General features: G+C 34.8%; 3 protein-coding genes across 3 annotated transcripts; 2 read left to right on the forward strand and 1 right to left on the reverse strand.

The window, feature by feature from the left end:
- Window positions 1-507: 507 nt before the first annotated feature.
- LOC120628329 (fatty acid-binding protein 2-like) lies at window positions 508-3,372 on the forward strand. Its single transcript, XM_039896646.1, has 4 exons — window positions 508-580; window positions 1,335-1,504; window positions 2,107-2,217; window positions 2,963-3,372. Exons 1-4 carry the CDS (start codon window positions 508-510, stop codon window positions 3,017-3,019), a joined length of 411 nt encoding a protein of 136 aa, XP_039752580.1. The 3' UTR covers window positions 3,020-3,372.
- Window positions 3,373-3,559: 187 nt separating this feature from the next.
- LOC120628328 lies at window positions 3,560-5,982 on the reverse strand. Its single transcript, XM_039896645.1, has one exon. It carries the CDS (start codon window positions 5,857-5,859, stop codon window positions 3,898-3,900), a length of 1,962 nt encoding a protein of 653 aa, XP_039752579.1. The 5' UTR covers window positions 5,860-5,982; the 3' UTR covers window positions 3,560-3,897.
- Window positions 5,983-6,394: 412 nt separating this feature from the next.
- Window positions 6,395-27,012, forward strand: LOC120628135 (probable ATP-dependent RNA helicase kurz). Its single transcript, XM_039896361.1, has 19 exons — window positions 6,395-6,562; window positions 6,785-6,967; window positions 7,224-7,407; window positions 7,805-8,269; window positions 9,232-9,447; window positions 9,906-10,147; window positions 10,713-10,859; window positions 11,813-11,959; window positions 13,124-13,286; window positions 14,682-14,901; window positions 16,050-16,278; window positions 16,859-16,987; window positions 17,585-17,725; window positions 19,403-19,558; window positions 20,477-20,672; window positions 21,514-21,738; window positions 23,174-23,315; window positions 25,354-25,556; window positions 26,897-27,012. The coding sequence occupies exons 1-19, from the start codon at window positions 6,488-6,490 to the stop codon at window positions 26,971-26,973; spliced, it is 3,540 nt and encodes a 1,179-aa protein (XP_039752295.1). The 5' UTR covers window positions 6,395-6,487; the 3' UTR covers window positions 26,974-27,012.
- The last annotated feature ends 594 nt before the right edge of the window (window positions 27,013-27,606 follow it).

Raw genomic sequence — 27,606 nt, forward strand, 5'->3', positions numbered from 1 at the left:
AGCATCAAAAGGAGTGGGTCGACCGCAAAGCTTTACCAGTAGGTACTTACCTACCCATTTTCTCGTCATATCTCATAAAAGTGGGACGAGAAAATGGTAGACATAATTATCTAGTCGCGCACATGTTAGCATTATAGCAGACGAGGATCAGTTCTTGGCTAGATTGGACGACCTTCTCTCTGATTACTCATAGGAGAAAGGATTTAAAGCTTACCCACCTCAAAGCTGCTCCATCTCCTCAATCTGTTATCCATTTAATTTTTCTCTACCATGGCTCTACCGTTTTAGATATCTAGATATATCGATTAAAATAAAATAACTTATATTAATTATTAAAAACCTTATAGAAATAAGGAACCCATTAAATTTAAAATTTTATAATTATAACCCCACATTAATCTTATCTATTAATCAGAAAGATACATACATAATAAAAGCTTGTAGTTCTCAATTTTAAAATAGTTTCTATCAAATCCTTGTTACGAATAGACCCCCGGATTTTCGAAAATGGCCTCATATCTAGGAATCACTTTTAACCATGCCAAGGATGAGAATTTCAAGGGCTTCTTGGACAACCTTGGTGAGTACCAACTGGCAACTTCGCCGACAAAGGTTCTTGTAGCTTCCGTCTATTTATAAACCTTGCAAAGTTATCGATCGCCAAATCTATGGTACTACCGGAGTGATTTTCATCGAAAGGCAGTCCAGTAGTCCCATAGATTAACTCGCACAAGTAAGCATGCAAACTTTATAAACACACAGTCGTTCAAACCAGACCAGACGTACCAGAGCGTAAGAAATATTGTACTGCAATTGCAACAGTTTAGTTTTTATAGTATCCCGAAAACGGCTCCCTCGATTAAATAAATAGTCTTTCTTGAAAAAACCTGATTTTACAAAAAAATATTCATTGTGCGCACAATTTGCAACTAACAAGCTTGGTCGGCCAGAGTTATAAAATAATACATAGGTACATAATCTAAGGACATAAAATTGTTAGGCAGTTAGGGATTTCAAAATCATAAACAGATAGGTTAAATTTTTTTTATTTGTATACAGTGAGTTTAGGTATTTTAAATCAATGTTCGTATCGGTAGAAATGCGTATCTCAGTTGACACCAAATTAAGCTTGCCACTGTGGAAATTTTGCCCTAAGTGACGCCCAAACTATTTATATAAATTACGTACCTCATGGTACTTATCTGTAATAGAAACTTGCCGAGTGCAAAATATGGAATTAACAGGTTTTTGGTGGCAAGTTTCCACAATGTATTGCTTAATTTGATGTCAACTGAGCTACAGAATCGGCCTGCTGATCTCTCTGTTTTTTGCAGGAATCCCACCACAAGTAGCCGACGCCTGGCTCCAGTCGAAGCCATCACCGAAGCTAGAAAAGGACGGCGACTCCTATATCGCAACCACAACTGACCAGAACGGCGAAAAGAAGGTGCTGACTTTCAAAAGTGGAGTGGAGTTTGATGAGGAAATTTTACCAGGGGTCACTGTAAGTTCCTTCCTAAAAGTACCACCAAAATAGGTAGACCTCTGAAGATAATTTTCATATAGTGACTTAGTAAAATGCCGTGTGGTGATAGCAGATCAGAATATAGTTGTCAGCACCCCTTCTCTTCCCACGGGTGTAGGAGGAGACTAAGGGAATATAACGGAGAACGACCAGGAGCGGCCTCTGACTATCTACCGCGATAACCAATCCGTAGTGATTATGGGCAAACCCTTCCGTCATGAGAACCCTTTAGTCCAGTTGTGGACTGTTATAGGCTATTAATTGAGCAAGTAAATAATATATGAAAGAAGTCTAGCAAACATATTAGTTCTCGACACAGATTTTGATGTAGTTTAAGTTTTCGCTTAACGCTATCAAGTAAATTTCCAACTTTTTTAATGTCGGCTGCTCTCCTATAATAATTAGCATTTTCCGTAACAAAACAGTCCCTGCCGAGTATAATCTTGTTCTAAACTAGATAACCAGTAGGTTTAGGTGGTATAGGTGCCAGAAATTTTAACTCAAGAATAATTCCTGGAATAACATGACCCCCTTCCGAGATTAAGAATTATCACGACTTAACTATTCTTTCTAATTTTCAGGCTAAAACGACATTCACTGTTGAGCCCGAAGTGGCCATTCAAGTACAGACCTTCCCAGACGGCCGGTCTATAACATACAGAAGAGAATATAGCGGCAAAGATCTGGTGGTGGTAAGACATCTTACATGCCTATTTATCAAACAAGATGCCCCTGTAGACTACCACGTAATGAGGACCATATATTGAAAGTAATCCGAAGTGAAAATGCCAAGCCAAAATTATTATTTATTTATTTATTAAACTCTTTATTTGTATACCAATTAACACATAACATATTAACATATTTAAAATATAACAAAAACAGAAACATATCGAAAGAAGTAGTAATACAAAAGGCGGCCTTATCGCTTAATAGCGATCTCTGCCAGGCAACCTTAGAATTAGGGAAAAAAAAAAGAAGAGGAGAATAGACTGCTGGTGGTACAAATATTAAAATACATACATGCGAATACATAAACTAGTGTACACAAAAAGATAAAAAGTAAAAAATAAAATTAATAGATAAATATAAAAATAAACTAATATATATAATAACAACACTTACATATTTAAATACTATAACATACAATAAATCAGTAAGTATATACATACTATACAAAATTAGCAATTTCAATTAGCGTTTCTATGAGTATTCCTTTGTTTCTTTCTAACTTAAAACACCATTAGAATCGCCATCATTGAGGCAAAAAAATAAAATATCAACAAAATCGGAACAAATAAATTACGACAAATTATATATAAATATATATGAGTGTACATAGGTATTATACACATAGGTAGAAGATTAGTGATTGCACTTAGAAGATTAATGTTAGTTCTTTGAGAATTATTACAAATGGATTGAACATTGTTTCAGGTTTTAACTGTGAGCTCCTGGGACGGCTCTGCCAAAAGATACTACAAAGCTGAATAATTTTATGATATTAAGTATTTAGTGTTATGTCTAATTATAAAAATAAGCATTATTTATAAAATTATAGAGTATTTAAAGTGCCTTTATTGTTTATTTTTCTTCAAATGAGTCGGTAAGTTTACTTACGAATGTGTACCTATTGACAAAGACTACTAACGCTAAGCGATTTAGCGTTCCTGCACGATGTCGCGTACAAACCGATTAGAGTTCTCTGAGAGTTTTAAAGCTGTGAGAGAAAGTAAATTTTTATCCTTTCCCTGGGGAGATAATTGTCTCCTCACCATGCGACCCGTGCAGGTGCTGGTGAATACTAATAGTAGACTTGTAGTGGTATAAAGAAATGGTAAAGTCAGTCAAGCTCTTTTCTAGTCATAAAATTTTCCTTTCTCTCCGCTCAGTATAAGATTTGCATGCTCTTAATCGCGGAGTCCTTTTCGAGTATCGAAACTTGTAACGTTAAAGCAAAATGGTCATACTTTGATCACAAGAAAACACCTTAATCAGACTTACTGTACTTCGGAGTTAAATAAAACTTTTAACTGTGAATCAAAAATGATTTTTAATAAATTAACAAAAATAACTAACTAAATATACATATTTTCTGATCCATCATTTTATGTTATCAAATCACTGTTTATTAAATATAAATCACAAAATACAGAAATTGGGTTTTTATCGTACAACTCCACAACATACCAATCTTCCCCTATATTATACACCTGAATATTGTCATACATTGATCACAAGAAAACACCTTCATCAGACTTACTGCACTTCGGTTAAATAAAACTTTTTACTGTAAATCAAAATGATTTTTAATAAATTTTCAAAAATACCTAACTACCTGTATATTTATACATATTTTCGGAACCATTCTTTTATGTTATCAAATCACTGTTTATTAAATATAAATCACAAAACACACAAATTGGGTTTTTATCGTACAACTCCACTCTTGCAGTAGCATTGCAGCTTTTACAGAAAAGATAATCTTTTTCAATTGGGGTGAAAGTATGAGAGCACATCATGTTAACATGTCTTTTTTCATTCGTACACGAAAAGCCTATAAGGTACTCATCACACCACTGACACTGGTATTTAAAATTAACATTTAAGGAATTAAGAACATCATTGGTAAAATAATCAGACAATTGTTTGTTATACTTGTTACAGTAGTAATTTAAATAATTTTTGCAACCTACAAAACATTCAATATAAAAACCATTTAAGTGAGCATTACGTTTATAATTTGCATACACATTTTCAATCTGCATTAAAGCTTGAACCATAAGTATTTTTTCCTTTATAGTGTCAATAGATTTTTGTGGGAACATTTCTTTTAAACCAAAAGACATGGATTTCTCTAAATTATTATATATTTTTAGAATGATTAGATACACTTTGAGGTTGTAGATATCACGGTCATCTTTTAGTAGTAAACCATAATTAAATTCTGGAAGCTTTTTTGTTTTCAATGCTTTACATCTGAGCACTTCTATGGCATCCCACATGTGTGTAAGCTTTTTTGTGGGATTATTTATAATATTTGTAATTTCTGTATCACAACCAATATCAGGACTTAAGAGAACTAGTTCAATGCTTATAGTCTGTTTCTTGGGCAATAGTTTTCTATTTATCACTGCAAGTGCAAATAAAGAACTATTCGGGGAAACAGCAATATCATACAATTCGTAGGATGAACCTAATTCTTTGATTTCAATTACTTTTAAAGAAACCTCTAGAGTCTCATTGGTTATTGAAAAATCAATTTTATATATTTTATTATTGAGAGTGGTCAAGTAAAACATATCCTTATATTTTGCAACAGATGTTATTTTATAATCATTGACATTTTGTACATCCTGAAATAATAATTTAAAATTTGGGTCATACATTTGAACGACTAAATGTCTGTGCTTATTAAAAATTAATAAAATGTTGTCATTGTAAAAATGGGAATGAAGGTATGTTACAACCATCTTATCTTTATATGGCCAAATGTTGTTTGTTTTCAGCAGAGTGACCTGTTTTTCCATTATTTGGCACTCATACAAACCAATTTCACCATACTCATTTGAGCAAACCAAAAAAAACTTATTTTTGTCAATAGTTATCCAGAGCATTTCTACTATTTCTATATGATTTGAATTCTGGAGGCTACCACAGAATTCTATTTCAATATTAGCATGATGATATTTTATCTCCCAAAATAATATGTCACCTGATTTCTGGGCTGTGACAAAATAGGCGGAATTATCTTTGTTTAAATTTGAAGCCCAACAAATTGATGATGTCTCAAGGGTGTAGACAGTTTCTTTAACTTCTGCAAAGTTCTTTGGAATTTCACGTCGTTTATCGATATTTTCGTGCAATAATGTTATTCGTGACGAAAAGTCCATAACGGAATACCAACCATGACTTCTTGGTGCAAAAAATTCCACATTTCCAACGCTGTTAACAGCAGCTAATAGACTATCGTTTTCACATATGAGGTTGAAGGGTGACCACTGGTATGCCGTGACTTTGTTCAGTTCCTTCAATAAGAGTTTATTATGGGACCAAAAGGCAGAGTTTGTAACCATTTCCACAAGCTCCGAATTTCTCACACCACGCGAAACGTATTTAGTTAAATAATCATTTGACACGGGGCTGGTCTTGCTAGAGCTCACCGTACACTCTTTAAAGTCAATTCCATTTTGCAAGGAATTTAAATTGTACGAAAAATCTAACATATGCAATTCTTTGTTACCGCGTACTGTTAACACGTTGTTGTTCCAGGATAGATTGGTTTCCTCATACTTGTTTATTTTTATAACTTTACGCGATATTTCATACAACATTTTATGTACAACACAATCAACTTATGAGAAACAATTTCAATTTAACTCCACTAAATTTTAGGTTGGGCGGCACAAGTGGAAATTCAAAATAAACAAAAGTCAGATAAAACTTGAAAAGTCGATTGTCAACACAGACTAATAAATAATTATAAAAATGTCAAATTGAATTAAAATTTACCTCATTCCTAAGTTTCTCTTTGTAAAAACTTCCTCTACTTATGTACTTCCTCATCTTTCTTCTCTTCATCGCCTTTTCATCTCCGCCTTAAGCTCTCTTAACCAGCGGCTTCTTTCCTTCATTCATTGAAAAACTTCATTGCTCGTAGTCTCAGATACGGAACCTTAATTTAAAAACAGTGGGTGCCTGTCAGTCTTTTCTAGTGGAAAACAAATTCAGTTTCAGCGCCGATTTTTAGTTAATAAATAATTCAAATCAATAAATTGTTAGGGCACAAAGACGCTAGAATCCAAGGCGAATGTTGACATGATTTGACAACTGACAGTTGACACCAGTCACCACCGTTAAAAAAGCAAAGTGTCATAATAAAAGCACGTTTAGGATTATATCAAGTAGTATTTTAGCGTGGAAGAATGTTCAGCCCTATTGATCAACAGTTTTATTGATATAATGGGTCGAAAAAGATACAACGCCAAAGCGCGTCAAGTAGTCAAAACCAGCATTGACGACTCTAAGACGAATGAGGTACAAGCTTGAACTAACTTTTAGTTTTAAACAAACTTCAAAACAAGTAGATGAAGATCTCGCCAGTTTTGCTTCAGTACTGTGTGCTAGTTATTAAATTAAAAATAAAACAATGCTTCGCTTCTGTTAAAAATTGCCGTAATTAAATATATTTTTTTACTTATTTTATCCTTCCTGGAGACTTTTGCCACTGTTTTTTATATTATCTTAAAACTTATTCAGATTAAACTAGACATCGATACAAAAGAGTATGGCTCTACAGATACCAGCAACTTGTTGGTCTTGCCATCAAAGAAAAGAAAAACAAACCTTATTGCAGAAAAGAAAGAAAAGACAAGATTTCTCTCAAAAGCCCAACGCAAGAGGTTTGAGAAGATTGTGGACAAGAAGAAAAAGAAAGAAAATGTATTAACTAAGTATAAATTGATATATAGGTAGTAATCTTATTCTGAAAATACACCTTCACAATAAATAGGTGTATCTTTTGAAATTAACTTGTCTCTTACTAAAAAAATTGACTTTCTTTTCTCTATAATCTTCCAACTCCTTACATTGCTATCCTGTATTAAAATTAAATCCAGATATAATACTCATTATACAAGATATACATAAGGATTTATAATATAGGAATTCTTAATGAGATGAGATAATATTCTTTCAGAGGGCAGCACTTCTTGAATCTCTGTCTTTAGTACAAGCAACTCCGGAGGAAGTGAACCAGTTGACCACAATATCTTCTGTACAGACTCTTGGGTTGCGAAAGTTGAACGAACATAAATTAGAAGAAAATGTACATAAAGCTCATTCAGAGAATATAGAACAGAAAAAATTTAGCAGTATTGCAGGTAAACTTATGTAATAATACATAATAAATATAGAGTAAAAAATAAAAAATAAATATAGAGTAATGTGCAATTATTTGGTGCTGTGAAACTGTTATGAAACTCCTGTGAGTTTCACAACAACAGTTAATCCAAATAGCACCGTTTATATTCTGCCATACAAATAGTAACTCCAAAAATAGGAACTATGTGTTACAGATTTCAGTGAGACCACACAAATGACTTGATGTACTACTTACCAGACATTACCAGTTCTTGATGGGAATGGACTGCAGTGTCAAAGCAAAGTAATCACTTTGTGTCTTCATAACTAAACTAAATAATTTCATTAGTGAAAATTAACCTAGTTAAGTATTTTACTCTAAACCTAGTTAAGATACATTATATGTTTTATTTTTAGGTGCAAAGAAACGTTTAAGATTGCTAAGAATGGACAATACATGCAGTAAAAAGAAAAAGTATGATCCCAATGTTATAGGTCTTGAAGAGCTCTCTGATGATGAAACTAGTTCAGAATCTGATGCGGAAGAACTTGAAGTAATTGAAAATGATAATTTAAGTAAAGATAAAGTAAACAAAAGTTTAAATGAACATGATACACCAACAATTATAAAAAAAGAACAATCAAATGCACAGGAAAATATCAATACAGTAAAACAAATCAACCAAGAGAAAGAAAAGTTACCGGAACAGGGTGTGAAAGATATTAAAAAACCTTTACTAGAACATACTACAGTACACATTGAAGTGAAAAGGGACCCTAAAATACAAGTTGCAAGGTTAAAATTGCCAATTCTGGGCGAGGAGCAGAGAATAATGGAGCTGGTTAATGAAAATGAGTTTGTCATTGTGGCTGGTGAAACTGGTATGAAACAAATAATTACTCTATTGATAGTTTGTGGATTCCTTTAACATTGTATAAAAAGACTGTAATCTATGGTAAACAAAAAATAACTGATATTGTTATCCTTGCTGAGATTTAATAAGATCACAACAAATATTGTAGCCGTTTGTGTAACCATTTTTGTTGTAATTCCAAGAATTTTCGTAAAAAAATATTCTCTTAATGAAAACAATAAAACTCGTATAAACTTGTCTTCCTTTGACCATCAGAAATATGTTCATAAAAGGTACATGCAGGTCTAGTAAACACTAGTTTCAAGTTATAAAGACATGGTTTGGGAACAAGGCCTCTTGATGGATTAAAAGAGTATTGTAATCTAATAGTCATCAATCATCATGATCAATAGACTTAAAAGTCCACTGCAGGACTAAAGGCCTCGCCCAATGTGAGTGTTTACCCATAGTCACCATCCTCTAGGCAGGTTAGTGATCGCAGTATATCGTGCACAGCACAGAACTTGCTGCCCATTATACATTATATTCCATTAGTTGCTGTATATGGTAGGACTTGTAGGAAGAAGAGGTGTGGTGATAACTGTACTGCTGACATCTCACAGCATTGTAATCCTCACAGCATTGACGCCCGATTGGCGCAGTGGGCAGCAACCCTGCTTTCTGATCCCAAAGTCCAAGGCCTTGGGCTTTGGGCAAGCAGGAGTTGGTATACCCACAACCTGAAAATCTTCTTGTGATAAACATGAACGTTTTTCAGTGTCTGGTTGTTTATATGTATATTATAAGTACATATTTATTTATATTATTCATAAAAATATCTATCACTCATCTCAGTACCAATGCCACAAGCTACGCTTACTTTGGGGCAGATAGCAATGTGTGTATTGTTGTATATTTATTATTTCTTATATATTTATTATATCTAATGTGGCATTTAATAAATATGTTGATAACAACGAATTTTTTCAGGCAGTGGTAAAACAACTCAATTACCTCAGTTCCTGTACGAGGCAGGTTACGCAGAATCTAAAATGATAGGTGTTACGGAACCGCGTCGGGTTGCGACTGTTGCTATGTCAGTTCGAGTTGGACATGAGCTAGGATTGACAAACAAGCATGTCTCATATTTGATGCGATTTGAAGGCAATGTATGCAAGGATACGAAGATTAAGTTTATGACTGATGGTAAGTTATTATGAGATTTTAGTATCTTTTCTACTCTTATTTTTCGGAGATCGCCTACTAAACTAGCCTGGCCTTTTTGCTCTCGCAATTGCCATTGTGTGTCATTTCTTTCATAGCAATATAGAAATACTTAGATTTAACCTACTATAGTTGTTCAAACAGATAAACATTTACATCTATTTTTGAAGAATACACATAAGTATTTATCAATAGTTAGCATTGACACAAGTTTAAAGTGTGGTGGATATTTACAAAAAAATGTACGTAAGCCAGGATTTATTTGGCCTAAGCATTCTGAATTTGGGTTCTGTTGTACAATTAATGTTTCTCATAAGCAAAAGTCTTTTTGAAAATAATGACTGCAGTGAAAAAGCATAAAGCTCATGTTTTTGTAGTTACCTCAATAGGCTTCGGGGTACCTATGTTGCTCTTATAAATATTATTAAACTTTTTTTAAGGTGTACTTCTTAAAGAAATTCAATCAGATTTCCTTCTGAGCAAATACTCAGTAATAATCATAGATGAGGCACACGAAAGGAGTGTCTACACAGATATTCTGTTGGGTTTGCTGTCACGCATTGTACCATTAAGACGCAAGAGAGGAAGTCCTTTGAGGTTAATAATAATGTCTGCTACATTGAGAGTTGAGGATTTTACAGAAAATACAAGACTATTCAAAATACCACCACCAGTTATTAAGGTATGTTTATATTTCTACCTAAATGTTAGTAGTGGCAGATTATAAAATCATTTGGCTGTTTTGTTGTTAAATTTCCATTATTGATTGATCGCTATTTATGCAACTATTATATAATAAGACTTTTAGTACACATTGAGAGTTGAGGATTTTACAGAAAATACTAGACTATTCAAAATACCACCACCAGTTATTAACATATGTTTATATTTCTACTAAAATGTTAGTAGTCGCAGATTATAAAATCATTTGGATTTTTATTGTTAAATTTCCAATATTCATTGATAGCTATTTATGCAACTATTACATAATGAGGGACTTTTAGTTGTACTATTTTGAGACTCAGTAAGCCTCTATTTAAGATACATTGATCTTGCAGAGGTGTAGATGTAGATGACTTCTCTTGTATTCTACTTCTTTCCTCTTGTTACTGTTTTTATTTTATGTGACGATGCAATTAGTTTTTGCTTTTGGCGTAGTATAGCAAATTAAGCTTAATGTTTATTGTATGTCATCATGGAGTTCTGCAAAATAACGCCTACAATCTACTTATTAATAATATTTACAGGTAGAATCCAGACAGTTTCCAGTGACGATACATTTCAACAAGAGCACCTACAGTGATTATTTGAAAGAGGCTTACAAGAAAACAGTAAAAATTCACACAAGGTTACCTGAAGGGGGCATACTTATCTTTGTTACTGGACAGCAAGAGGTGAAGTCAGAATAAAATAGACATACTAATAAGCGAGATTTAGGTCAACATTTGACGACTTCCGTGGCGTAGTGGTGAGCGCTGTGGTCTAAGCGGAGTTCCTAGGTTCGATTCCCAGCAAGGGCATTTTTGGAATTTATCTTTCCATATCTGGTTGGGTGGAAACGCTTCCATTACGATGTCGTGTAGAAACCGATTAGTATAACTACTTTAATGCTAACAGGTTAGCCCGCTACCATCTTAGATTGCAACATAACTTACCACCAGGCAGTGGCGTGCATAGAGGGTATGCAGATGATATAAAATGAAGAAAATCTCCAGTACGAGTTATAAATAAATACTTAAGGGTAGGCTTTCTATAACTCTTACAATGCCTATCCTTAAGTTTTTTATAACTCGTTTTCTTCATAATTGTTTTATTCAGATTTTCTTCATTTTATATCATCTGCGTACCCTGTGCACCAGGTGAGATCCAGGTATTTGTATCCAACTTGTAGTGGAATACAAACATAAAAATATTAGCGTCAACAACGACATAGCGAAAACTTAATTTGCAAAACGTGTTTAGTGCAGTGCCCATTCTTTGAGTGAGTAAATGATCCATGGAAATATATGGCAATTAAAATCGACGCTTAAGACCACCAATCCGCACTGGGCCAGCATGGTGGACTATGGCCTCAACGCTTTTTCATTGTGGGAGGAGACTCGTGCCCTGTAGTGGGCCGGTAATGATATGATGAAGATGATGATGAAAATCGACGGCGAATTTTAGCGTTCATTGCGTTCCCTACTTTTTTTTTTAGAGTATATTAGAGGGATAGAGTGTATGTGATTTCAGAGCTGGTAAATAAAGGGTACTCTTTATTTACCTCAGCCTCAGCTCAGAAATCAACTGGGGGACGACAGGTACGCATTCTTTCGGCGGCTGAATAAGTTTAATTATTCTATTTTAGGTGAATTACTTAGTGCGTAAACTAAGAGCGTCGTTCCCGTATCGTAAAGATGTTGACTATTCGAAGCTCATTACCAAGAAAAAAACCAATGAAGTTGACACCGCGTTAGATTCTGAACCTGAGGACATTGACTCTGACGATGATGAGGTATGAAACTTACATTATGCGTAATTGTGTGATAGATTAGACTAGAATAGAATAAAATTTTATTGCTTCAACTGTGTAAGTGGGAATAGTTCCAACTGTTTGCCACTTTCTGGCGTGTCATTCATTTCATTCATCATTCTTACATATTTATATTACAAATTACCATAACACTTAAAATTTTAAACTTTAGACACTAACTAAGAAATGTCACAAAAATATTCGTTAATATTATTATGCGCCTTACTTATTAACCAAATTCTTAACCTATTTTTAAAACTATTTTGATTTCTTACTAATTTAAAAATCATCCCAACCACGGGAAGTTCACTGCTTTACATAGGTCGCTCGTAGGAATTTTCATTCGCTGCGCATAGCGCTTTAACTTAAAAAAAATCATCCCCAAAACGACTTAAGTCTTAAGAAAATACATTCCCACGTGAACATGTGTGCGTGTGAACTTGTGTCCGAATTATTTCATTTAAAGTTCAAACATAAAAACCGTAAGCTTCATAATAGTAAGTATAGATTATAATATTGTAACGTTTTTATGACGGCCGTTTGACGCAGTGGGCAGCGACCCTGCTTCCTTAGTCCAAGGCCGTGGGTTCGATTCCCGAAACAGGAAAATGTTCGTGTGATGAACATGAATAGTTTTTCAGTGTCTGGTTATTTATCTGTATATTATAAGTATTTATGTATATCTATATATACAAAACAAAGTCGTCTTAGTTACACCATTTGTAGCTTGAAAGCGGATGGACCGATTTTCATTATTTTTGATTTGTCGGTTTTTTGTTAGTCAGGAATAGGATATTAAGTATTAAAATATAATATTTATCAATAATAAAAAATTCGTTCATTTGTTCAAAAATTGTTTCATTAGTTATAAACACAACTGATGTGACCTATAGAGAGCTACATAAATCCGGAGTAAGATTAACTGCACGTATTGTACTTTACAAAGACTGGATTAAAAAAATATTGAGGCGAAATAAAACTCGCGGGGACAGCTAAGAAGAAAAACATCAGTCATCTTAGTACTCATAACACAAGCTACGCTTAATTTGGGGCTAGATGGCGATGTGTGTACTGTTGTAGTATATTTATTTATTTATTACAGTTGTACTAAGAAATGATTTTAAATTATTTTATCAACTCTTTTAGGTAGAGAAAGAAATGAAACGTATCCGTAAAGCTAGACGGAAAGCAAAGAAAAGGGGCAAAACGTTACCGAAAATCAACTTGGACGATTATGATATGCCTGAAGATGACGGGCAGGCGGACTTAGTGAGTGACGATGACAGCGAGGGACATTTGAGTGATTCAGGTCAGCAGTTAAATTATCTACCGATTTCCGAAAAGTAGACCCATTATTTTTTTTTGGTTACCGCATTGGGTCGCAAAAAGGGTGATCAATATTAATCTCTGATCATGATCTCTTGAATCATTTGTTAGTTTTAAGTTTAGCTTAGGAACTCCCTTTCGAACCAGCCTTGTATACGCACGCCGTTATATTAGACGAAACTTTCATTTTGTGCTAAAAAGCAATTAATGTGACGCCATAATATCAAATGTCACTTTTTCATTTCCAAATGCCCCTGCACATGATAATGGCCTTTTACGCGGCCATTTGCTTTCAGATTTCAAACTTATCACGACGACAGCGAGAAAATTAATTATTGACGTAAATATGAAAGACCTTTGTCGGCGAAATATCTGTATACGTAATTGTGGTGATTAATGCCTGATGTTAAAAATAAAATATCATCCAAAGTCTTCAGATGGCAGATTGAATTTAGTAAAAGAATACACTATGCACTGTATTGTAGTGCATGTCAAAATCTAGATTAATGCATTACTTCATTGCATGTTGCGTTAACTTATTTTTGACACGAATGCACGCTGATGTATACATCAAACTATAATAGCTGGGTTGGTCAGGACAAGCGAAAGAAAACTCTGTTGAACACTTAATCTTTCTTTCTTATGCTACCGCTGCATTCATCTTCTGGCTTCAGAGCTCAATGAGAGTACTGAGCGAGATTATCTAGTCACGGGACCGACATTTGTTCGGTTTTCAATTCGGCCAACCAGAGAGCCTATTTTATTTACTATCTAATTCGAATCTTATTAAAGGTGTGCTACTACTAGCTATAGCTAATTTTTAACATATTTACAAAACGCTATTAGGTAACTTTTATTTTATATTATTCTAATTCAATAAACAAAATGCTTTCTCTTAGTATATAATAACTTTAGTAGTTATACAGTTAGCTATGTGCACAACTGCTAATAAGTCAAGAGACTCGTGACCCGTAACATTTATAAGCAAAAACCTATTTACCAACATTTATTCATATACCTATGTACTCGTATATAAAGTTTCATTTAATCGCCATCCCGCACAGAATATATAATTGGGGCATTAATATTTTTGATGCATACGCTCACTCCGAGCTACCAAATACCGAACCGATGGACGTTGGGGTTCCAAGGTGTTTGAGTACCGGAAGCAACACCGCACCGGTAGACGCAGCGTTATTCGACCCCCAACCAGGTGGACAGGCGACATCAAGCGAGTCGCGGGGAGCCGCTGGATAAAAGCGGCCCAGAATTGTGGAGTTTGGAACGCCCTATAAAAGACCTATGTCCAGCAGTGGACGTCAATCGGTTGATTTGATGACGATGATGATATGCTCATTATATTTGTCATCATCTTTAGACGCCGAAGAAGACAGCCTGACTCCAGCGATCAAATCCTGCAGACAACCACTTTGGGTGTTACCATTATACTCCATGCTCGGGTCATCTAAACAGTCGCGCGTATTTGAACCTACGCCCGCTGGAGCTAGATTGTGCGTTGTTAGCACCGATGTTGCTGAAACGTCCTTGACTATACCCGGTGTGAAGTATGTGGTTGATACTGGAAAGAAAAAGATGCGGTAAGTTAATATTTGGTCTTAGAAAGCCTTTGTGGGGCTTAGTATATGTTTTCATAACATGATACCGAAGGTAACAATAGATTTACCTTTACATAAGCTTATAGAATGTATAAAAACACATTTAATACATCGAGGTTACTATACTATTGATAAATTTCTTAATGACAAGGTTGCTTGGAAGCAAGTCGCTGCGCTTTCATCTCACACAAGATAGAATAATGATTGATAAATTGTAAAATGATGTCTGAAAAGAGCGAGTGCTGAGTTTCTTTTTCCGGATTCTTCTCGGTAGAATCTGCCTTCCGAACCGGTGGTAGAATCACTACAAACATACATATTTTACGTCTCAAAAGTGCTTATATTAGGCCTACTTGATATAAATTAATTATGAATGGATGGTGACAACTAGATTATGATTTGCCATCACCACACGGCACAATGACGAGCTGTATTGTACATAAAGAAACAAATACAGTATTTCTAGTAATTCACAATTTATTTCCTTGAAAACTCGCCTTATAATTTACTGCGCCAAAATGTAATCAATCAAATGATACAAAAGCTAAGAAAAATCAGCCTGTCAAGTGAAAACAATAGAGGAGAGCGATATTAACGTTCTAATGCGACACATTGCAACTGCCTCTTATCGCTATAAACGATTCCTGGCAAAGGCAATCAAAATGAAAAGGATATGTTATTTATTGGCAAGCAGGTTATAGGTGTACAGATACAAAGACTAGCAAATAATTTTGTGGGTATGAAATGACGTACACGAGCTTATTGTGAAATCTGTATTTTATTATTTACAGACTTTTCTGATTAATTCAAGGCCCATCTAGCCTGCTTTTTCAACAGCCACAACTTTTATTTAACTGAATTCGAACTGAAATTCTATTTTATTTGTCATGTTTTAAATAGACAACAAAGTCGATAACTTACTCGATTTTTTCACCATGCCGCGATTGGAAAAGAAGCATATTGTTATGTGATGTTTCTATAAGAGTACATTAATAATTATCCGATTAAATCAACAAACTGGATTGTGCTTATAGGCAAAATTACTGAACACACATTTATTTCATTTTTATAGTGTCTACGAGCGCACTCGTATTTTTGTAGTGTTTACGAACACAATCTTGTTTTTGTAGTGTTTACGATCACACCACGGGCGCAAGCGCATGGCGTATTGTGTGGACGTCCCAGGCGAGCGCTGAGCAAAGGTCCGGTAGGGCGGGGCGTACTTCCGCGGGACACGCCTACAGACTATACAGCAGTGCTGTGTTCCAACACGACTGCGTACCGCACTACGAGCCAGATCTATGTAGGCGACCAGTGGATGACTTGGTTCTGATGATGAAGTGTATGGGCATTGATAAGGTAAGCTTGTACAGTGAAATTTATAAGCGGTGAAATTTGTATTTATTTTACTTAGTGTACGCACCTTTTGCTCCGTAATAGGAGCATCCTCAGGAGATGTTATCATAGGTTTGGTACAACATCAAACCTAAGGAGGAATTGTAAAGTCTACATCTGAGGATTCTCCTGCTATTCGCGGAGCATATTAAATTGAGCTTACTTTTGTTCACTATATATCATAGAATTCCACCTGCACCTGCTTTCCATCTATGAGAAAAATACATGGCCAAGGCTATACAAATACATCGATATGTGAGATTTTTTGCAAATATATCGATAATCTATTCGACTCGCTTTATATTGACCATTCACCTGGTTGGGACGCTTCTTTCCTCTTAAACTGTTATGGTCCTTAGTAATGTAAATATGTTTGTTTGTCTTTATTTTTGGCATAGAGTTAGAGTTAGAGTTAGAGTGAGTTGGGGAAACGATGAAGAGTAACATAGGTTAACTAATGGCTCTCACGGGATTTGTAATAAACCGTTATTAACGCGGACAAAAAAACGCGGGCTACGGCTAGTTCAACAATATTTTTTTACAGGTGGTAAACTTTCCATATCCAACTGCGCCTGACAGACTGCAATTGCGCTTGGCCGAAAAAAGATTGGAAGTATTGGGTATATTGGAGAAGCCTGCATTCAGGAACACTAGAAGAAAGGACTATGAAGAGGTTATAAATATATTTTTTTAATTACACTTTCTTGATCTTCGTGCGTAACGTCGTTCTTAGTGTTTTTTCATGCTCTGACATTTGCTGTCAGTTTAAGTATGTCAAAACGCTCCGTCAGTATTCCGACGTTATATCAAGTTTATTAAAAAAACCCTGTAGGTTTAAGCAAGTCGAAGTAAAAAGTTGGGTATTCGTTTTATTGGTTTTTCGGTTTTTTTATCGGTTTGTGTGTACGATCGAAAGGAACAATCTTATGAGTACTTTGGGTCGTACTAATGGATCGAAACGAAATATTATGTTAAAGCATTCCGCACACGCCCATAACCGTAAGCTCCCCAGTCGTACGTATGTATTTTAATTTTTCAGTACCTTTAACTATGAGTCGCTATACCAAAACGCTACATGATGTTAACGGTAAGGTTTAACATGAGATTGTTTTAAAAATAAAATTACTTATTTTTGTAAAGATTAATATATTATGCCTAATAATGTAGATTGAAAATCTACTTTTTTTTAAAGATTTTTAGAGGATTTTATAGGAGAATTGCCCTGCGGAATATTAGTCTAATATTTTTAAGACTAAGATTTTGTTTCCAGGTACTTCAAGTAACGCCACTTGGTAAAGCAGTATCTGCGTTCCCTATACTGCCGCGTTACGGGAAGATGCTGGCGCTCAGTCACCAGTTCAACTTGTTACCGTACAGCATTGCTTTGGTCTCCGCGCTTACGGTGCAAGAGGTATAAATTGATTTCATATAAATAACTAGCGAACCGCCCCAGCTTCGCATGTGTGTAATGTAGATACTAATGTGAAGAAATTTAAGTGATTAGTATAATCTATTTATAGCCAGCACAGCGTTTTTTGAACAAAAATATGTCTTTGAATTGCTTATTCTTCTAATATACTACATATGAACCTGACTCCTGAACCGAGCCATGGATGCCAGTGTTTACCAGGTCGATGCAGTGTATACCGACTATTCTCATGCTTTTGATAAAATATCGCATGAAATTCTGATACAAAAGCTCGATAAAATTGGGATACATGGAGACCTGTTACGATGGCTTGCATCTTACCTTAGGGATCGTACTCAGGCTGCAGCTATAAATGGATACTGTTCCTCATATCTGCCAGTCTCCTCTGGTGTCCCTCAAGGCACACATCTTGGTCCGTTACTATTCAACATCTTTATCAATGACTTCTTTTTTCTTACGTATTCTCTGACTTGACATTACTGCACTAACACTTTTTGACACTAATCTTTATATTAATGTCAAAAACTGTAATGTTATTACTTTTACCAGAAAGATAAATCATATAAATAGTAATTATTAAGTGAGCAATAGCTTGCTTGATAATTGATAAAGGGTGGATGAGCTGCGTGACCTGGGTGTATAACTTGATAGCAAGGTCTTGCTTGAATCGAACATACCAATAGCTCATTTCGAATTCTCGGTTTTATCATACGTGTTACTAAAGATTTTAAGAAAAGTTCTTTAAAAAAAAAACTGGTTATTTTTATTTAATGCCTTAATACGATCTATTGTTGAGTACTGTTCAGCATGCTGGAATCAGCAATATAACGTGTACATTGAAATTTATTATAACTCCTTTCAATTTGACGGCACACTGGCGCAGTGGGCAACGACCCTGCTTTTTTTGTGTGATAAACATGAATGTTTTTCAGTGTCTGGGTGTTAATCTGTATGTTATAAGTATTTGTGTATATTATTCTTAAAAATATTCATCAGTCATCAAGTACCCATAACACAGGCTACGCTTACTTTGGGGCTAGATGGGGATGTAGGTGTTGTCGTAGTGTATTTTTAGCATATTTATAGTAATTGCAATTGAAAGGAATTATAATAAATTTCTGCGTTATATTAAATGTCGTAATTAAGCATTGATCATAGTATATCTGCTACAGAAATTACTTTAGAAAATAGATCCAATGTTCTTATATAAAATAATACATAATTTAGTTGACTCCCCACTTCTTCTGAGTAATATTGATTTCGCATGTCGTAGGGTAAAAGCTAGACGTAAACCTACCTTTGCGTGGGCTAGATTGAAGACAAGGTATTCGGCAAATAACTTTATATCTCGTGCGTGTTTCAATGCTTTCAACTGTAAATATAGAGAGACGGACATTTTTCACGTCAAAATTGGCAAAATAAGTGTTTTAAGCTTTAAAGTTTTTTAATTTAATTTTGTTGTGTAATTGTCGCTTGGTACCTACTTAATTCCTGCTAAACTAAGTTGAGGGAACTTCATTGGTTTATGTGATAAACAAAACGAGTATAGAATTACTCGTATGTGTAATAGTACTGTTTGTTTCCCTTGAAAAGCTAATAAAATATTATGATAAAAAAATAAAATTATGTATAAAATATACATATAGACATTATTTCTAGGTAATGACCGGTAAAGCGCAAAATTGGCCGGCGACCGGTAACACATTATTATTAGGTGACCCGGGAGTATTACTGAGAGCGGTAGGCGCTGCTGAATACTCCTTTGTGAAGGGAGAGGAAGAACTATTCTGCGCGAAGTATGGGTTAAGAGAAAAGGTATTTATACTTGAAACTACTATATTCTAAAGCGGTGATAGCCTAGTAGTTAAGGCTTCGGATTTCCATAAAGGAGAAACTAGTTCGATAACTAAAGAAACTAATTTTTTGAAGCTATGTGCGTTTTAAGCAATTTTACAACTTGTACATGAAAACTGAAATATTACTTTACATGCGTTAGAGGTACATAATTTACTACCTCTGAGACTTGTCTGTGAAACCGAAGCCCTACTAGATTTGAGTAAACCACTGTCATAGTTTTTAATGAAAGAAATCAGTTACACTTTAGGCACTCGTCGCGTACCGTAGGTACTATGCGCGTTTCGGTCTTTGATCTTCGTCATTGGCATAAGCAGAAAATTAGAATGTTTTGAATTAGTTTGTAATTAAAAAAAAATATGCTTTTGATTTAATGTTTTACAGGGTGATTAAAATGTATTTATGCACCCTTCAACAGTATTTTGTAATTCGGTTGCCCTTTGTATAACTCTGGATTTGACGGTGAAGGAACACATGTCGAGAAAACCTATATGCCTGAGAGTTCTCTTTATTGTTCTTAAAGACTAGACCTAGTCTTCTAGACCTATTCCTACTTCTCCAGCTTCGTGGAACACGACTTTAACCCTTCTGGCTTCTCATTCTGACAGGAGAATGAGGAGGTTTAGGCCGGCAATATGTTTGTCAAAATGATAATTGTATGTGTATCTATTTAATACATACAAACATTACATAAATAAAACTGGTTAACAAAGAAGAGATGTAGTGTTTGTATCTATTAAATACATACATTACATTGTCTCACGTACACAAGCAGAGGGTGTTGGACGTGCGCCGGCACTCGAGACCGTGTGTAGTAGTGAGCTGTATGTGTATCTATTTAATAGATAGGAACACTACAAGAATGATTGGTATCCACAGGCAATAAAAGAAATACGCAAGCTCCGCAAGCAATTAACATCGGAAATAAACCTTAGCGTGTCAGGTATAACCATGACTATAGATCCCGAAATGAAGCCACCAGATGACAAGCAAGCGAGACTTCTCAGACAACTTTTGCTAAGCGGTTTAGGGGACCAAGTTGGAAAGAAAATTGCGCTTGACGAAGTAAAGGAGGGTGAGTTTTCGAGTAATTTAACGCCAACATGAAGCGGTATTTGCCTAGGAAAAAGGACTTCGGCTACACTTTAGTAGGCTGTGCCTGGTATTCGAACTCAATCTGAGGCACACAAATCTAACTTTTCAAAATTATGTGCGTTACAAACAATTAAAATATCACATGCTTCTACTGTGAAAAAAAAAAACGTCGTGAGGAAACCTGCCTGCTGTTCTCCATAAAGTTTTTAAAGGCGTGTGAAGCCCACTACGGCCTAAACCCTTCTCATTATGAGACGAGACCCGTGCCCTGTAGTGGTCCGGTAATTTTTGGATATTAAAACGAACAGTCATAAAATTAATACTACTTAATAAACCCACAACTATAATAACAACAAAAACGAATGTAAATATCTGTGTATATAAATAAAAAGCGAAATAATACTTTATAGGCTTTAGAGGTACATTATGTACTGTCTATGTGACTTATCTGTGAAACAAAAAACCTAACAGAGTTTAAGTAAACAACTGCCACAGTTTTCACAGATAGAAATCAGATATAGCCCAAAAAAATTGAAATCTATGCGCGTGTCGGTCTTTTATCTTCAATAGGGTTGCCATCAGTAAACACTTACAATGTTTTGAATTTGTTTGTATGGAAAAATAAATATGCTTCTTTTGATTTAATATTTTAAATAGTGATTCCTTAGGAAATACACTTATGCATCCTTCAACATTATTTCGTAATTCATTTACACGTTGTATAGATTAAAATATGAAACGTAGATATATACCTATATTTACGAAATAATAACAAGCATGTATATCCCATAGCATCGGTATAGTCATTGGATTATTTACAGGAGACGATAAACGCAAATTTAAATACGCATACCATTGCGCGAATCTGGAAGAACCAGTGTTCCTACACTCAGAATCAATCCTTCGGAAGGTTATACCGGAATGGGTGATATACCAGGAACTTTACGAGACCGGTAGTGAGGATAAAAAGAAAATGGTAATGAGGAATGTGGCTGCCATTGAGCCTGAGTGGCTGCCTGTATATATACCTCAGCTGTGTAATTTAGGTATGTTTTAGCATACTATAATATTATATAAAATTGTCTTTACTGTAGACAATTACAAAATATAGAGAATATACTCTATAGTCAATTTTTTTTATCTGTCTTATAATGTAAAGAACCTTTGTGAGGTACTTTTTAGTTAAAATTTATTTTCAAATGGTTAATACAAAAATCAAAACACACTAATGCCCGTTTTCACTAAGCCAACGCCTAAAACGCCTAATGATTTAGGCGATGTCTATAATAAAACAACGTTTCATTATCTCTTAGGTGATATCTATTGGTCAACTGTTGATGCATGCCTGGAAATATTCTTAGAGTAGGCGTTACTTATTTATTGCATTGCCTTGTACGTCGTTAGTGAAAACGGCCATAACTTAAAGAAAATCTGTGTTATTCTATTCTTTCTATTTATTTTATCGCACTTTTTTTTTAAATGAAAGTTTAAGTTTAAGTTAAAGTTTAAGTTTAAAAATACGCAGGTATTGTTTTCATTATAAGACTATTTAGCAAAAATGTATGTTATATTTTATTAAGTCACAGTATTTTCTTGTACAGTTTGTAAGATCTTACTTGTCCGGACTGTAGTTGGATATCGCGTGTGTACCGTGTACAGATATCACTTTAATCTACTATTGTTTTCTTTTAAACTGAATCTGCGCGTAATGACTCACTTTAGTCTAATCAAATTAAATCGCGCATACTTTAGTAACATTTTAGCAACGCGGTTTGTTTCTAACTGCAAACTAGCGGTTTGTTTCTAGCTATGTCAAACCCATACCTCTAATCGGTTTCTACGTGACATAGCTTAATCGCTTAGCGGCAATTCTTTGTCGTTAGTGTAGTATCATTAGAAATTATCAAATCTCAAATCCAAGGGGGAATCGAATCGCTCGCTCTCAGATGAGAGCGAGCGGTTCGATTCCCATTTCCATTTCAGAGTCATTTCATTTCCCAGAGTCATTTTTAAAAGATAGCAAGATAGAAAAATGATTGTAAATGTTGATGTTGGAAAAGAGCAACTACTGCGTTTCTTGCCGGCTCTTCTCGGTAGAATCTGCTTTCCGAACCGGTGGTAGAGTCACTACAAACATTTATGCTTGACGTTTCAAAAGTGCTTATAAAGTAGGCCTACTTGAAATACATGAATTTGAATTTGAATTTGAATTTGAATTTGAATTTGAATTTGAATTTGAATTTGAATTTGAATTTGAATTTGAATTTGAATTTGAATTTGAATTTGAATTTGAATTTGAATTTGAATTTGAATTTGAATTTGAATTTGCATTTGAATTTGAACCTCGGACCTCCAACTTAGAAACACAGCGCCCACCGCTGCGTCAACGACGTATTCAACAGGTCGCAATCATAGAACCAGAGTTAGAACGACAGTAAAAACAAGACACATATATTTTCATTTTTATTGTTTCAACAATAGGCGAACCTTTAACTGATCCCGAACCAGGATACGACGTAAAATCCGGTCGTGTGAAGTGTCACTTCAAAGGAACTTTTGGAAGGAGCTCCTGGGAACTGCCCACCGTTGAGATCGACTTTCCCGATAAAATAGAACGATACAAGTAAGAATATAATTATTTCATTATGTTCACCTATTTTCATAACAAGGAAATTTAGTTATTTAGCTGTATGTTATGATTTAATTAATATTTTCTATCACAAAATATATAACTATTGTTAGAATGTCAAAGCACTTACATTTTGCGTATAATTTTGTTTTTTATCTTTATATCTATCTGTATATTTCGTTGAAAAAAAATAATACTTAAAAAGTAACAATATTATAGATAATTAATTAAAATTTTATTAATATTATAAAAGTTTCACTGATTTTCGTCGATAATGGCATTACTGAAAAAGATGCTGATATAATACCTAATATACTAGTTGCAGGGACGGTAAAGTTATCTTTATTTTCCTCAAGATTGATCCCAGAGTGTAGTCAAGTTATTTGATGATGAACAAGTTCGCGTATGATAAAAAATTAGAAACTTTTCACTTGTACTCAAGTACTCCTTTTTCTTCGAGAAGCGGTGATTCAGGACTTGAAGTTTTATGCCCGTTTTCAATAAGCTTAGGAAACACTTAAATCGGATGTCTAATAATTTGGGTGATGCGTAAAGAAAAAAAACGTTACACCAACTCTAAGATGATGACTAACGACTTAAGGCGCCATTGAAAGTTACGACACCGATTCGCCGGTGCATAATTTTTTAGGGAATTCGTAAACTGACACTTGACAGATGAAAAAAAATATAAATCCGTGTCTTTTTTTAATAAACTTAAATCCGGACGAAAAATTAATACAAATACAAAATACCACTCCGAAACGTGTTTGTAGTAGTAGAACTTTTTGTGACAGAGCTCGTCCGGGGAATTACTATCGCAATGCTTATTTCTGGCGCTAAGCAGTATTGTTGCAATGCTGTTCAGGGCGTGGTTGTCAGTGCAATGGCATGGCAGGCACTTGAGGCTACACCTACGCCTCAAGTTGATGGACACAGGGTGGCATGTTGTAGGACGTATCCTTGCATATCCCGTGAAGTGTTACTCTGTTTATAAGCCGTTATTTCCACTTACCATCAGGTGGGCCATCTGCTTTGTCCGCCAATTTATAACTATAATAAAAAAAGCTTTTGGCAAGAATCCATAGACAAGTTAGATTATATGGTTAGGTAATCTAGTGTAAATATTGGCGAAAGGTTAATTGTAATTACTAGGAATCTTCTCACATTAGGCGTTACTTTGGCATTGTCTTGTTTGTTGTTAGTGAAAATTATAAGTGTCGGACTGTCAGTATCGAATACTGATGTAGGGTCTGATAACAATATATAAACAAAATACTCATATTATAATAATAATTAACCTAAATACTTTACATACATATATAACTTGACGGCCGACTGGCGCAGTGGGCAGCGACCCTGCTTTCTGAGCCCAAGGCCGTGGGTTCGATTCCCACAACTGAAAAATGTTTGTGTGATGAGCATTATGTGTTTTTCAGTGTCTGGGTGTTTATATGTATTTTCTAATATTTATGTATATATAATTCATAAAAATGTTTATCAGTCATCTTAGTACCCATAACACAAGCTACGCTTACTTTGGGGCTAGGTTGCGATGTGTGTATTGTCGTAGTATATTTATTTATTTTATTATAACTTAACACCTTATTCTAATTTACTAATAACAATAGAAGCATTCACACAAACATACATATAAACATTCACGAACTTACATCTACGATTTTACCTTCCGGTGTAATTCAACCATAGTCCATACTGCTCTCGCAGTTGAAACGCACAAACTCCCGACTGGTTTTATGACTTCGTCGTTCGCTTGTAGGTAGTCGGTACACTAACCGCCTGCCGGCAGTTCGCTATTGGTTTCGTGCAACAGTCGTGTCGCTCAATGTAAAACGAATGTTATTATATTTCTTATCGTCTCTAAACAATATTGTAAATATCGTAGTAAAGTGATTCTGAACTACAAGTTTTACATTTAATGCAAACCTAAACATCATCGGAAGATCATAACTCACCAACGCTTTGCCCCTTAAAACTGATTTAAAGTGATGCCACTACACTTGTTTTTCCACAGGTGGTTTGCAAGATTCCTATTGGAAGGCAGAGTTTTTCCAAAGCTGAAAAAGTATTCTGCATCCTTACTGTCCCCGCCTTCAACGATGGTCAAAAGTTGGGCCAAGCTACAGCCAAGGACCGAAGTGCTATTAAAATGCTTAATATCACGCCGAGTTGGAACTAGGGAGCAGTTGGAAAGCGCGTGGAAAGAACAAAGTACCTGTAAGTACAGCATTTTTTTTTTTTTTTTTTTTACTACAAGTTAGCCCTAGACTGCAATTTATTTATTTTATTTTATTTATTTATACACTTTATTTGTACACGACAAATAGGAAAAAAAAAATAATGGACACAACAAAAATAAACTTAAAAAGTAGGATACAAAGGGCGGCCTTATCGCTTAGTAGCGATCTCTTCCAGGCGACATTAGGATTAGGAAAACCAAGGGAAACCGATTGGTGGGTTGTATTATTATTATATACATACTTACGAACAATTACACACTAATATTTATCAAGATTACACACATAAAAGACTAATAATAATAAATATAAAAAATAATAAACTAATATATACTAAAATATACTTCAATATAAGAGTTAATCACTGTCGTCTTTATTGCTCAAGACTTTCTTGTGCTCAAGTCTTTATTGTGTCGTCTCACCTAGTGGTCAGTGGCTTGCATAGAGGGTATGCACATGGTATGCAGATGATATAAAATGAAGAAAATCCAGAACAAGCTATAAAAAACTGAAGGATAGGCATTGTAAGAGTTATAAAAAGCCTATTCTTAAGTATTTATAATTCGTACTGGAGATTTACTTCATTTTATATCATCTGCATACCCTCTATGCACGTCACTTCTGGTGGTAAATGATGATGCAGTCCGATGGTAGCGGGCTAACCTGTTAGGGAGTATAGTAGTAGTAACCTTAATTACTTATACGCTTTTACAACATGATTCCTAAGGAAATTCTTGACCTACCAATGCATACATTTAAAAAATGTGTAAAAACGCATCTAGTACAGCGAGGTTACTATACATTTGATGAATTCCTCAATGACAAGGTAGAGTGGAAGCAGCCAGCCTCGCTCTCATCTCCCGCAAGATAGCAAAATGATTGTAAATGTTGATGTTGGAAAAGAGCAACTACTGAGTTTCTTGCCGGCTCTTCTCGGTAGAATGTGCTTTCCGAACCGGTGGTAGAGTCACACAAACATACATACTTGACGTTTCAAAATTGCTTATAAAGTAGGCCTACTTGAAATAAATGAATTTGAATTTGAATTTGAATTTGAATTGGTTTTTACGTCTTTGTCGGTAGGGTGGTAACTAGCCACGGCCAAAACCAGACCAGACCAAAGAGAATTCAGAAATTATAAATTCCCAAATTGCTCTACCGGGAATCGAACCCGGGACCTCTTATTTAAATTCTCAGCGCTCACCGTTGCGCCAGAGAAGTCGTCAGAAGCAAGCAATTCGCCGAAAAGTAAATTAATATGGCTTAGTGATTTTTGTGCAAATAAGTAAAATGTAAAATGTATGATATGCTTCATTTCAGATTTATTGGACGAGTACCTAAAGTGGGTACCTGAGTCAGCACACAATGAAGTCACGTTATATTGGCCGCCATTATAAATATTATAACTTTTGTTTTGTAAATATTGTAAATTTGTTTTGTAAATAAAACTATTTTTAAATTAAAATGATGACGTTTTCGTATTTTAAACATCTTGCATCATAAAACAATAAGAATTGCTTAATTGAGGCGAGGTTAAAGTAAAAATGCATATATGCAAAATGAATTTATTTTATACTTTGTATGCAATTACTATAAGATTTGACGCAGCGTTACTCGTGTTAATGCAATTCGGGATGTCCTTTTCTGAAAGTATTTTATCAATCCCTCGGGAACAGTAGATATTTTTCTGTACCCTTAAAAGCAACAGCTATTCAAATTTTCAAGATGATCGGTTGAATATATAAGGAGTAACATAAAAACAAACAAGCAAACCTAAATTCGCATTTGTAATACATATTTGTCCCTGGGTTTTTAAGAATCCTGCAGAAACCGGGACCTCATTTACTTATCGGGATAAAATTTATCCTATAGTCGTCTCAAGGATGCAAACTATTTGTAAAGTAACGCTAAATTATGAGGTCAACCCATGTATAGATAACAAATGCCTTTTTTTAAACCGATTACTGTTACTTTTTACCAGCAGCTTTTCCGGGATAAATATCCTACGTCTATCGGGATGCTAACTTTAT

Source organism: Pararge aegeria, chromosome 12 (genome assembly GCF_905163445.1).
Source record: "Pararge aegeria chromosome 12, ilParAegt1.1, whole genome shotgun sequence".
Classification (NCBI taxonomy): Eukaryota; Metazoa; Arthropoda; class Insecta; order Lepidoptera; family Nymphalidae; genus Pararge; species Pararge aegeria.

Coding starts and splice junctions, on each gene's coding strand:
- LOC120628328 (XM_039896645.1), bottom strand. CDS start 5,859: ATGTTGTATGAAATATCGCGTAAAGTTATAAAAATAAACAAGTATGAG.
- LOC120628329 (XM_039896646.1), top strand. CDS start 508: ATGGCCTCATATCTAGGAATCACTTTTAACCATGCCAAGGATGAGAAT. Junction 581..1,334: donor GGGCTTCTTGGACAACCTTG/GTGAGTACCAAC, acceptor TGTTTTTTGCAG/GAATCCCACCACAAGTAGCC. Junction 2,218..2,962: donor GCGGCAAAGATCTGGTGGTG/GTAAGACATCTT, acceptor ACATTGTTTCAG/GTTTTAACTGTGAGCTCCTG.
- LOC120628135 (XM_039896361.1), top strand. CDS start 6,488: ATGGGTCGAAAAAGATACAACGCCAAAGCGCGTCAAGTAGTCAAAACC. Junction 10,148..10,712: donor TACCACCACCAGTTATTAAG/GTATGTTTATAT, acceptor TAATATTTACAG/GTAGAATCCAGACAGTTTCC. Junction 19,559..20,476: donor AGTATGGGTTAAGAGAAAAG/GTATTTATACTT, acceptor TGGTATCCACAG/GCAATAAAAGAAATACGCAA.